Below are 14,121 nucleotides of genomic sequence, written 5' to 3' on the forward strand. Positions count from 1 at the left end.
ATATACCCCATTTATATTTCTTTGTAGCGCTTGAAACGTTAAGATTTTTTATTCGTTATTCTTTTGTTATCAAATTGTTTGAATGTCTAATTTCTAACTTAACTCTAACCGTTAAAAATATTCTTAGACAGTAAAGTAAAAAACGGTTTTGTAGCATTTTTAATGTTAATTTGTAGGTTTCTGTACCAAAATGCAAGTTGTAAGGTAATTGTTTTAATTTACTTTTTGATAGTGTGTTCGCGTTATATAACATAATCAGAATTCGCCAAAAAAGCGAAGCTACCGTTGGCAAAACACCCGTGCATATATAATCAATTTTACATGACATTTTTTATCACATTAATTAAACTTGTCACATTGTTACATTTACCTCTTTCTGTTTACCATCAAATTTTAATAGACTAACTACAATTACCAATTGTTTGCTTCCCAATCCGGTAATAATAACGAAGTAACGGCTCGTGCCAAGGCTCCTGAGGGAGCCCTCGAGCTTAGTTACTCATAAACGAGGTTTAGGCTAAGCGCCATCTGCGCTCGGCCACCTTAAGCCCGGTGAATCTGTAAATGCCTCTTCAAGGCAACAGTGGCCAATCAGTCACAAAAAAAAATCGTTTGCTTGTTTTGTGAATCCAAATAATTGTGTTTAAATCTAGAACAGAGATATTAAATTGAGGTTACCCAAGTTGTCGCGAAACATAATATCTACAAACAAAAGTTTTCCTTTGCCAAATTTTCTGATAGAATAATACAATGTCTGCCCATTGCTGCCTCTTACTCCGGATTACGTAATATTAATTTTCATTAAACAAAGTAATGAACCGTTGGAAAGCTTACAGTATCAGTGTCTGCTGTCATATAAATTAATTTTAAATTGGATTGTTTTGACCTTTTCATAAGACTTTATGATTTTTTTAGTATAAAATGTATTAAATTTTCTCAGATAAAATTACATTATTATTTGTGACATTTTGAAATACTTAAGGTACTACATGATACGACGATCTAACTAATAATATTTATAATTTTTTATGTCTATCAGTGTTCGATGTTTGCAGTCACAGATATAAGAATCAAAATACCTAAATTGTACATTCCGCGCATAGCAAAGTTTTGAAAGACACTCTTTTTCTTTCCACCCCGATTGGATTTAATGTATTTGAGAGCGTGTACTGGAAATTCAATTTGCGGCAAGAGTAAACCTGCCAGTTAGTTCACCTAAGCCCATCCTGACTTAATTGGTTTCAAATAATTTGCACAGGAATTGATTTTGGTCAATATATAAAGTGACAGTCTTTGTTTACTTTGAAACACCACCGATAACATTACAATTTTTCTATTACTGTTATCACCTGCTCACTTGCCCCACTCACTCACGTCCCCACTAACGGCTTGGAGCCAACCCCGAGTAAGAGGTAACTGTAATTTAGTAGTCTGAGTAGACTGTAATTTATTGAAATTATAGTTAAAAGTCTACAAAAAAATTTAAATAGTCTTTATCGAGACATACTAGCCTTATCGCAGTTGTCATCGTGGTAAAGAGAACATAACGTTACAGGAAACCAAGTCGAAGACCACCGCTGTGAAGCGGTAGGATAGCGTAGTGTGTTTTATTAGCATTTTTATCGTTCTGTCTTATACAATAAAAGGAATCAAGTATTACACTAAAAGGTAATTACTACATTCCTATTTGAAAATATATTACATATACTAATTTAGTTACACAGTATAGGGTTCAATTAATTGATTCAGTTTTATATTACCGTATATCATACGAGCTTTCGCCTGCGACTCTGTCCGCATGGAAAAAAAATACAAAGTAGCCTATGTGTTCTTTCTGACTACCTTCTAAATAAAAAAAAATCTCCAATTTCCGTTAAGCAGTTTCGGCTAGAAACTCTAACTATATCCATCCATCCATCCATCCATCTAAACGTTCGCATTTATGATATTAGTAAGATAATATCCTTAATATATTACCGCATAACCTATACATACTGACACGAGTAAATACATTACAATTATTTTATGTACGTATTTCACAAGTTTCCAAAATGTGTTGGTAACTTGATGGCCAAATTCTTTTCCGCATATACAATTAAGAGAGACAAATCTATTAGTTGCATTCGAATTATGAAATGACCTGTACGAACGATATCAACCCCGAAGAGGTTGAGACCGAACATACAGTACTAGAGGCACGGGGGTGAGGGCACTGGCAATAATCAACGGTACACCCCCAATGCGGGACACAAGGAAATAAAACCACGTAACGCTGGTTTATGAAAGACTCGTTTATTGGTGAACATGTATCACTTTATATTTCGTCTTGACTGCTGATCAAACATACTGCTTTACACGAGACTTTAGTGTGCGTACCTAGATGCTAGCGCGGCTACACGTGGGGCCCTAATCCCATTGGACTGTCTGGTAACATTGCTAATTTCTGCTAGGCATCAACTCTGCATAATTTTGCCCTCTATTCCACTGATTACTTGATCTTCAACGATCACCTACCAGCTTCTTGTTGTCATGGTCGTTCGCACGAACATGACCCCATCCCTAAAGGTCAGGCGGCAGAATCGACATTTAGTTTAGTGTGTTTAAAAACCAGATTTGTAATGTCGTTTTTTAAGAAAGAGAACAGCTGGTAAAGTAATAAAGATTTTAGGGAAAATCCATTCAGTTTTTAATCACTATGTAAACATTTATCGGATGTAAAACAGAAAAAAATATCTCCAGTCTGACCAGATACTAGAAGGAAATAAATCAAATTTTTATGTGTTTGTTTTAAAACTGTTTACATATAAACATTATAATTACAATTTATTTGGATCAAATTAAAAGGAAAGCGGAAATTAGTTCTAGTTTCTGTTTTTACTTGTAGTTATTGTTACTCGGAAATAATTTTTTTAATTAATGCCGAGTAAAAATAACTACAATCACCGATAAATCATCAGATAAACATATTTAAAATAATTAGACTATTTGCTCGTAAAACAATATTGAGAACAAACTTTAGAAAGTTTACCAAAATGTCAAATATGATCGGAAAATTTTGGTTAAAACATGGCTTAATGTCTATTACCTTAATGGTGGAGTGTTTACACGTCGTCTGAGAAAACATAGCAATTGATAACTTCCAAATACATAATGGCCTAATATCCTTAAACATTTTCATATGGAAAAATTTCAATTCAATTCAAAATATAAATACTTTGATTTGCGGAATATTAATTTTAACAAAATAAATTCTTAAGTTAATGTTCAAGTTTTTGTAAATTAATTTTGTTAATTTAACGCCCATACCTTTTAGAACTACATAATATAAGTTAAATCCCCTACCATTATCTATAATAAAATTTAAATTTTCTAGAACATTTTCTCCACGGCCGGGGTGTTCACTTAGCTTAATTGTTTTAAGCTTAGTCTCATTAAAGTTCTATGTTTAGATTAAGTTGTGGTTGAGCTTTTGTTCGCGTAGACATTTTATGTTGTTACATAAGTATTGTTAGGCAACCAAATTCTAATTATCGAATAACAAGTTTTTGTAAGCTTGAAGATTTCTTTTAGGATTTTTTCGGATGTATAAAGGGAAATGGCATTTTGGACGCTAAAATGTTACATTTGCAAGATTACGTCCTAGATAAAGCTTACCAACAATTTAATCTTAGTTGGATATACATTTTTAACGCTTTTTCCGTAATAATGTTCTGTATATTTCAAACATTTGGATACGAGAGCTAAAACGTTTCGCCGACTTTTTAGTCGGTTTCAAAGAGATTGCAGATATGCTTTTGTCGTATTTCGAGGCCCATGTGAAGTTGCTTTTATATTTTTTGCTATGCGGAAAACAAAAGATATTATGGTTGAATGTAAAACCGCCAATCTTGAAGCAAAATTTTACTTTTAACTAAACTAGAATTCCAAAATTTAATGAAAACATTTATTGTACATTAGCTAATTTTAAATTAAACCTTCCCCTCACTATATCCTAACATTACATTATTTTTTATGGATTTAAATCGTTTAGCAAACCGGATCACTAGGCATAATCGAATCATTTATATTTTAAACTTAGCGTACATTTCGTGTCTTTATAGGACTTACATTTCGCTTCGGTTTCGGTTTGTTTTCACGTGATTGAAGTCTTTTTTGATTTATTCTTTAGGTAATATACAATACTTTTAGTACAATTCATTTTAAAGTTAAATGTTTATGCTATTTTTAAACGAATCATGCATTGTAGCGTTTCTACAACTGGAATTCTTTTATCTGTTTATTGTTTCAGCATTTGTTACAATCAACGATCTCGTGACCTTCTGCCGAGTTCGATGTTTCATGAGACGAATGTTTGTTCAATTTATACAAACGTTTGTTTTCGAATTCCATTATTGATTTATTGAACGACAAACTCTGAGTTATTGAACATATTTAAAAGAGAATTTTAAATGCGAATCGTAGTTTACAAACATAACTTTTATTTTGGATGCAACTTAATTTTGTGCATTGTTCTTTAAAGCAAAACATGTCTTATTGTAAGGAGTTAGACTTTATTTTTCCAAACGTGTGTTCACTGATTTTTTTTTGTTGCAGTACACCAAGTGCAGGCCAAGATGATGACTCCGACTGGTCAAGGAATATATCCATGGAAGAATATCTCAATCAAAACGGCACAAATGATACATACGGTAATAATAACCTTTTAAAAATAAGCCTCCTACAGCTTTATTACAATATATCACATAATAATGACGCTCAATGAACGACTGAACGAATGAACGACTGATCCAGATTTGTACCGAAAACGATAAAGTTCACGGTTACGAGTTTGAGTTATTTCTGTTGATAAAATAAACAATCATTTTACTACAGTCAAAGTATTATTAGACGTAACAAAAGGTCAATAAAATTTTACGCGGTTGCAACGAGACTATCTGATGTTTTATTTGGCGCTACGATACGATACGCTATTTCACATGTTCTTGGAATTAAAGTCTGATAGTAATACAACTGGACGTGGGATTTGAATATAAAAAACGTTATTTTTTCCCACTAGCGGTTATACGTTTTTTCAATACAAATTTGTAATAATAATCTCATATCAAGGTGAAATATTCGAAGTGTATAAACGTATATTATTTTACATTTACGTGAGTGATTATGTTCTAATATATGAGGGTCTCAAGTAAGCAATTTAAGAAGCTCCTTAGCTTCGTACACTTTGTGGTACTTTACAGATAATGGTCATAAAAGCTACGATGATAATAATTTTTTAGCTTGTACACTGTTATCTATTTTAAAATGGTGTAGATACAGAGTGTGTTAAATTGTTTGAAAATATTACCATTTTGAAAAAAATCATTATAACAATATTTTGTTTTATATTAGAAATATTATTTCAGACACCCTGTATGATGTGCCTACTGGCTTGATAGTGCTGTTGTCGGTATTGTATGGGTCGATATCGATGTTGGCTGTGGTCGGTAACTTCCTAGTGATGTGGGTGGTGGCCACCTCCCGCCGCATGCAGAGCGTCACCAACTGTTACATCGCTAACCTAGCACTCGCAGACATCGTCATAGGACTATTTGCTATACCATTCCAAGTATGTCAATTGTTTTTTAAATACGTTTATATTTCTTTTATAAGTGGCCATATAGTTTTATACTTGATCTGAAACTATTCTATCGCACAACTGTTTAGTCGTGCTTCGATTTTTATGCGCTTATAGATATGAAGGTGCGCTCACTACTCGATTTTTAGTTGTGCAACTAAACAGTTGAATTGCCTACGAAACAATCGACATCACAAGAGTGCGATAGTCAAACTAATTGTCTTGAAAGATCGTTTTCTGAATTAATAAAAAGAAACAAGTTTGTTTTTTTTTTTAGTAGAAACTTTATTAATATTACTAATATGCGTATGACTAATTATTATTACTTGAACTAATGAGCGAAGTTGTGTAATAACTTCTCTCCTACTTGCAGTTCGGCTTCAATGAAGCAAAGGTTCTTTATGATGTTACCAGATGTTACATTTCCTTAAGCCGTGTTCCTTTATATTAAACCTTTACCATTTTGTTATAACTCCACATAATTGCAACTATTATTGGATATTACTTGGTTTTCTTTACGGCTTACAAACTCGGTTATAACAGAGTTTATCTCTTATTGTATTAGTAATACAAATAACAACGACTTTACTTTAGGTAATGGGTAAATCAGTTAGTTTCCAGAAACTGTTACGGGCTATGATAAAGTTAGCATTAAGGGTTTTTTTAATTAAAAAAAATCTTAAAGTAAAATACTAATATTTTTCTAAAGAAATGTGAGCAAAAATCTCATTTTTATTGACGTACACCGTATTGTAATTAATTACAAAGGTTTTTTATGTTTTTGCTGATGACTAAATTCAGGTATGTTACAGTTCCAAGCAGCGCTGCTGCAGCGATGGCTGCTGCCGCACTTCATGTGCGCCTTCTGTCCGTTCGTGCAGGCGCTCAGCGTCAACGTGAGTGTGTTCACATTGACCGCGATTGCTGTCGACAGGCACCGCGCTATTATCACACCCCTAAGGTATGTAGGTTTTAGTATGTGCTGAAGTACGGTTTTTTATTATTAAGGCGGCAAACGAGCAAACGGCCACCTAAATTCGTCGAATTGTCGAAGCGACTACATACTAATATTATAAATGCGAAAGTTTAGATGGATGGATGTTTGTTAGAATTTGTAGCCTAAACGCCTGACCGGATTTAGATAAAAATTGGCATAAATGTAGGACGTAGTTTAGTCTGTGTTCATAGGGTACTTTTTTATTTTTTTAATTCACGCAGACGGAGTCGTGGGCGAAAGCTAGTATTTTAAAAATATGACATCAATGATCTTCTAAAAATAGTTATTAAAGTATTGTCGTATGGAACTTACAGTTTAACATCGATTAAAAACAATTAAAGCAAGTTCCAGTGAATATAATATAATTGGCCACAACATCTACATAAAAGGATTTTAACTACCGAAAGCAAGTTTTAGAACGTCAACACAAAGGATTTCATTTATCATTGTTGGACAAGTGAACCCTCTTAACATGACCACCCAAGCGTAGTTATGAGGCTTCATTGAATACCTAGACATCATACCGCCTGACATGGAAATTACTATCTGGACCGGAAAATTAGTCAATAACAAATTCAGTCCACTATTAGATCAAACATTATCTAAAATACCCCTTTGTAGTCGCTATATACCAGTTCTATGTATTTATGAATACTATCGCATACTTCTGTGAATAAATCAAAATATTATACTTGCAAATAAACAAGAACGAACTAGTGAATGTTCAGGAACTGCGGAAGCACAAAGCTCTACTGGTGTATTGCACAAAGCGAGATCACCGGATGTGCTTTTCAAGTACATTATTAACTTCAAGCTGAGTTAAGTCTTTGCGACATAGAACTTGTGCTCTTCCGCTGTAGACATTTCGACCTTTGTAGAAACAAATTAGGTAGTACATTTTAAATATCTATAAAAAGATAAGACGAAATCCATCATATATTTTTTTTGTTTTTTGGTTAATAAATTTTACGCAAAAGTCCATGTGTTTGAGTGCAAGGCATTTGACGTCATTTCCTCAGAAAAAAAATGATATAACAAAGTGTATGCATCGGCGGTATAAACCTACCCTTATATGTAATTTTAATACTCCGTCCTTTGTTTCAGTGCACATACTTCCAAACGTGTCGCCAAAGTGATTATAGTACTTATTTGGGTCCTCGCCTTGTCTCTCGCGGCTCCAATGGCTATGTCTTGGGAAGTCATTATGGAAGAAGAAATAGACCCGGGTATGTTTTTAATTTACCTTTCGAGAATCGTAAATCAAGTAACTTAATTCTTAAATGCAATGTTAAGTGTGACAACCAACTAATAAAAAAAATCTACTGAACTAGGTTAGAGAAAAATTCTTGCTATTTTAATCTTATTGTGCTGGTATCATATAACATTTTTTTGCTACAAAAAACTCCGACAAATCAAGGGTTAATAGCCAGATTATTATGTGGTAGATAATTATTTATTTAATAAAGTTTGTATCCTACAGTGACACGACAAATGTACAAGAAACCATTTTGTACTGCGAGTGAATTTGGATCGCATTCGTTGGCCATTTACAGATTGCTGTTATACATATTTCAAGTGAGTTGAAATACATTCGCTATTTTTGATTTCCATTCACAGTTTTTAATAGTTCAAAATACGATAAACAAACAGAGTTGTTCGTAAATGGAACAAAAATCTGTCTTTAATTAACGATCTCTAAAAAAACAAATTGAGGCGAAATCTCTCGATTCACGATAATACTTTGTATTTCTTTCTTTCTTCTTGTATTTTTAACATATTGCCGCCACTTTTCCTAATGTAATGATTCTGATTTTTTTCATTTAATAATAACAGACATTGTTAAGAAAACAGATGTCCGTTATTTTAGGTTATTGTGTTTTAAAATTAGCTAATATAGTTATAAAACTTTTTAACTTGCTTTAAATTGCCTTCTTAATTTTAATTTGTTTTAATAAAATGACTTTATTATCTTAATTCAAGTCATTCCGTTTTAATTTCGAAGTCTATTTTAACATTCATTGCAAGAATGTTTCTTATATAACAATGATTTATGTGTTCCATCTATTACTGTTATTACAATGTACGTGAGTATAATAACTAATTAATTGTGCTGTTCAGTACGTGATACCGCTGTGTGTGATAACTTTCGCGTACGCTCACATGGCGATGAAGCTATGGGGCGCGCGAGCCCCGGGCAACGCACAAGAGACGCGAGACGCTAATCAGATGAAGAACAAGAAACGGGTAACGTATATCTTATTTCAATAGAATACTATAAATAATTTCACTAACAAGAAATTACACATTTTACGATGCAATTCTTAAATATTTGCAGTTAAATTTATTCGCATAACTATGTAAAGCCCGTTACACACGTTCAATTTTGATGGATCGTTCAGATTAACCTGTAGCAGAATTAACAACAGCTGACTTATTTTAGAAATATCATTATACTAACTGCCGTATGCTGAAACGAATATTTAGCACTTTTTTTCGTAAGTGTCGCTTACAGATGACAAATTTTAGCATAATTTGGATTTGATTTCAGGCTGTTAAATGTTGTTTCAAGCTATATTATCTATACTAATATTACAAAGAGGAAAGATTTATATTTTTATATGTATTGAAATAACTCAAAAACTACTGGGTCGATTTAAAAAATTCTTTCACTATTAAAAAGCTACGTTATCTGTGGTTGTGGTATAGGCTGTTTTTTTTTTCTAATTTCACATGGGCGAAGTCGCTAGCTACAGAAAGAATTAAATATTACGATCCTTTCATCGACCCGTTATAGATGCTACAGTTGTAATGTTTTAAAAGTAATAGTTTTAAAAGAAAATTCGGACTTTGGCTTTAATAATTCACCCATCACGTGCTAGTTTAATGTTTTGTAAAATTGTGTTTTATGTGATTATGTTTCCGGTTACTAAAACGTATATTTGAATATTAAAAACTTCTCTGTAGATATAAACTTTGTACGAATAACGAATTCCATATTTCTATTAACATATCAAATAGAAATAACTTTTACTACTTTAAAATATATACCAGTGGAGCATTTTTCCGTTCATTATATTTACTTTATTTATTTGTTCGACCGAGTTCAGAGCACCAATAAACTTTGTTATGACATTTCAATTTTACCCATTTATTTTCTTTGTATGTTTTGTACATTTTCAAGGAGAAGGTTTATTAAACTTTAGGTTAAGATATTATTTTATATTGAGATGTCTATTTAACTGTTACTTTCAGTTGGCGCTCGTACATAGTTTTAAGTTACCTATTTTTTTAAACTGCCTAGAGATAGTGATGCCGATAATGTTGTTAAACTTGTGTTACGATAGTGGGAATTCACATAAAGGTCGTCAATTTAAAAGGAATTTCATGACTTAAATTCTACTCACCAATTTAGGTTTTACATTTTAAGGTGAACTTGATGTTTGCTTCACAATTTGGAAATTTGTACTTATGTGTTTCTAACGCATCTTTGTTGCAGGTAATAAAAATGTTAGTGCTAGTCGTGGCTCTGTTCGCGCTGTGTTGGCTGCCACTTCAGAGTTACATGTTGCTACAATCGTTTTTTCCATCGATAAATGAGTAAGTTTTACACATTTTCAATTCTTTATTTTAATGTCTCATGTGTCGTTTTTTGATCACTTTCACAGCAATCTTATTAATGTTATAAATATGAAAGGTTGGATGGATGTCTGTTGTAGCCTTAACGGCTGGAACGGAAGAACACATATTTGCTTTTTTTTAATTCATTTACACGGAGTCGTGTGCGAAAGCTAAACCTAATGCTATCGAATTGAAAACGTAAAAGAAATAAAAATGCTCTAGGAACTATCAATGTGAAGTTGACATTTTGAGTCTCATTCTTCGGAAATAAGGGTTTAAAGTCGTGTTTGTTTTATTTAATTAGCTATTTCTTGTTCCAGGTACAGATATATTAATGTCTTATTCTTTTGCTTCGATTGGTTAGCGATGAGTAACTCTTGCTACAATCCCTTCATCTACGCTATTTACAATGTAAGTAATAATCTTTGATTTTGATACTATTATGCCTAGAACTACTGGTGTAGAACACTATAGAGTTAAAAAGTTGATTACATAGCATTTAATTCAAATATCTTTATCATATTAAAACTGGTAATATTCATGTTTTTGTCGACTTTTGTACTAATTTTGAAGCTGAAATTGATACTTTCCTAGGAAACTTGTTAAAAATAAAATATGCTTCTCTTGAGATTTAAGGGATAGTATTTTTCTTAAAAGTTTCGAGTTTCGAAGACTTTCGTAGGCGCTGTGTAAATGTAAATTCTAGACAAATTCCGTCGCTTGATATTTATACTCTGATTTATTATCTTACAATGGACTAAAAAAAATTTTTTCCTTGTTGTTACAAAGTAATCTAAAAATATAGTAACAAGAAATTATCTTACAGGAAAAATTCAAGAAGGAATTTAAACAACGTTTCACGCTACGAAAGACAAGAAATAAATTCCACAATGATAGTTATGAGGTAATTGTAATAACAAACATACAAATATCGGCTTAATTTATACGATGTTATAAAGCTTAATATCGTTTACAGGATGGCCAGTCGTATCGTACAAGAGTACTTTCGTTTCGGTCGACTAATGAACGGAGTTCATATTATACAAGGAAATCAATAAGTTTTGGTCCAACGGATGCTGTGAAAGCTCAAACTAGAAACTCCTGTTACTGTGCAAGGAATTCTAATGCAAATTTGGAAGGTGAATCTCGTCTAAATGTCACAGGTGATAGCTACACGAATGGAACGAATAAAAATGGTTTGAAAACTACTGACACATCGAATAAGAGGAATAAATCAAAGAGAGTTACAAAAGACGACACGATACCCGTCGGCGATGAACGTGTTAGTGAACTGTACATATTTCCCAATAGTAACGTTGTGGAATTCACAGACGTGCTATGTGATAATAAAGTGTAAATTAGCCAGTCTCGTAAGTCATAGTATTTATTGAATTATCAAATATGTGATATGATAAAGTAGATTTACTCTTATAATAAGAATTAAACTCGTAGATGTTGTTCCTTGTTTTATTTGTAAAAATAATCCTGATCTATAAAATAACCTGATAGAAATATGCAAGTACACAAGGGACACTACTGAAACGACATATAAATATATCACAGATTCCTCCTCAAGTCCAAATTCCATTAAAATGCCTCAGTTTGTAAGCGACGCTTACGATGCGAAGTGTTTAAGAGCCGTTGCACTGTTCAGCCGTGTATTTTCTAAGGTTTTTATCAAAAGAATTGACTGCGTTCTCGCTATAAAAGTATAAATACATTGCGACCAACGTAATTGCTTTTCAACGACGTTCTATTGTTTGCGACAATAAGAAGAGCTCGGAATTTTATTTTACGTCCAGTATCTGTACCGTTAAAGAAAAAAATCTTTTATAAAGACACTACATTTTCAATGAAACAGAATTCAACTCACGTACATATAAGAATAAAACCTTTTTCACATTATAACTAAAATATTATATAAAAATAGACGCGGAAAATTATAAATAGGTGTGATACCTTATGTAAAACATTATCGTTATTCAAATATTTATAGCATAAATAAATTGTGTTCCAAAATCCTAGTATCAGCTCTGTAATAAATGTGAATTATTACATAAACGCTTACCTAGTGAATCTATAATAACCTTTGCTTTTCGACAGTTAAATCCAAAAAGCACATATCCCGATATCAAATTAGGTGACGTGTACGTGTGCTCGCGTTCATTTTCACATAATAGAAATTCTAGAATCTATACTAATATTATAAAGAGAGAAGATTCGTAGTTTTGGATTTTTGTATGTATTTAAATAACTCAAAAACTACTGGACCGATTTCACTGAGTAACATAGGCTATACTTTCACTATTTATTAATATAACGCAGACAAAGTCGCGAGCAACAGCTTGTAAGTAATAGGGATTGACGCAAGTATGAAAAACTACGTTATACGCTTTTTGAATTATTTGTAATAAAATATTTATACATTATAAAGAGGAAAAATTTGTATTTTAGTATGTTTATTCACCGTTGGAAAGCTAATTTATCTGTGAGTAACAAAGGCTATTTTTTTTTTAATTTCACGTGGGCGAAGTCGAGCAATAGCTAGTTTGTAATAAACAGCTACAAGATATATCAGTAATATAAGTAGTTCATAATTAAGATTATTGTATTTAAAAAATATATATCAGTAATTCTACACTAGGCAAACTGCAACATTATTTTAATGATATGCATATACCCCAGCAACATGCAAATTTATCCTACTGGGACATCGTTAATTTATCATTTGTCATGTAAAAACTAGATTTCAGAGAAACGTGTCATGGCCTTTAAGTTGAACCTGATAATAATTCTGACCATGTTTGTTGTAGATGAAGTATTGTGGACCTGTATTTTTTCGTGTGGGTTTTACAGTTTATTTCTGAGAACAAAAAGTTAATTCCTGTACATTAAAAACTGAAAGACTAACTAAGAAATATAAGACACTAAACAAGCAATGCTGCACTTTGAGATAAGCTATTCTTAAAATTATTCTATTATTCTAATCCCTCTTACTTTTATGATGAACGTAACTAAACTCAATCAAAGGTAATTAAATAAAGTGTGAAAAATGTGGTTTAAATAATATGATTTCTTCACAGTTCTTTTATCCAGTTTGTTTTAAATAAAACGTTTGATCTGAAGATGTGCCAATCTTAGATAAAATCAAAAAGGATTGATCGTTTATTTTTATTCTAATTTAAGAAATCGTCAAACAAATATTGAATAAATCTTAATACGATCACATAACTCTTAAAACTTGGAGCGAAATTGGTTATTTTAAAATATTGCTATTTTATTAACTAAATACTCGCTTAAAAATACCGCATTGATCAAGTTAACTTTTCAACAAGGTAATAACATAAATATCGGAACATTTCTTTGACAAAACGCTACAGGCTGACAAAAACATAGGCATGTATTAAATTTCATACTTACAGCCCTCTATTATTGCCGAAATAATATATTATAGCACTTTTGTTACAATGTAAAAGCTTACGTTTTAACATTCTAAAACAAGCTTTTGTGTTTATATTAAGCTTTAGCACAGAGGCTAGGGAGCTTCCTACCGTACTATTATTGTTACAGACTTAACTGCAAATCCTCTTAGTTTATATAACACTTAACAATGTACAGAACCAAATACTTCACGAGGCATTACATAGGATTAGTTTGCGCGATTACGTTAGCTAATATTTCTGAGTTAAATGTTGTTTATATTTCTTTTTAGTGTAGTCTTGTTTGTCTCAAGAAAGATGAACAATTGGAGATTTAAGCTCGTTCTTTAAAATTTAGTATAAATTTATACAGGGATTATAAAGTATGTTGGTGTTATCTATAACAATGATTCACTTAATAAATGACATAAAACGAAAATTATAATTCCAAGCTATTAATCCCAGAAATTTTT

General features: G+C 31.9%; 1 protein-coding gene across 1 annotated transcript; it reads left to right on the forward strand.

Moving 5' to 3' along the window:
* Nucleotides 1-2,135: 2,135 nt before the first annotated feature.
* Nucleotides 2,136-11,586, forward strand: LOC106105314 (substance-K receptor-like). Its single transcript, XM_013285605.1, has 11 exons — nucleotides 2,136-2,203; nucleotides 4,594-4,688; nucleotides 5,403-5,605; nucleotides 6,427-6,575; nucleotides 7,716-7,837; nucleotides 8,092-8,186; nucleotides 8,730-8,855; nucleotides 10,108-10,208; nucleotides 10,550-10,640; nucleotides 11,056-11,133; nucleotides 11,206-11,586. Exons 1-11 carry the CDS (start codon nucleotides 2,136-2,138, stop codon nucleotides 11,584-11,586), a joined length of 1,509 nt encoding a protein of 502 aa, XP_013141059.1.
* The last annotated feature ends 2,535 nt before the right edge of the window (nucleotides 11,587-14,121 follow it).

This window comes from Papilio polytes, unplaced genomic scaffold, assembly GCF_000836215.1.
Source record: "Papilio polytes unplaced genomic scaffold, Ppol_1.0 DF822845.1, whole genome shotgun sequence".
Lineage (NCBI taxonomy): Eukaryota > Metazoa > Arthropoda > Insecta > Lepidoptera > Papilionidae > Papilio > Papilio polytes.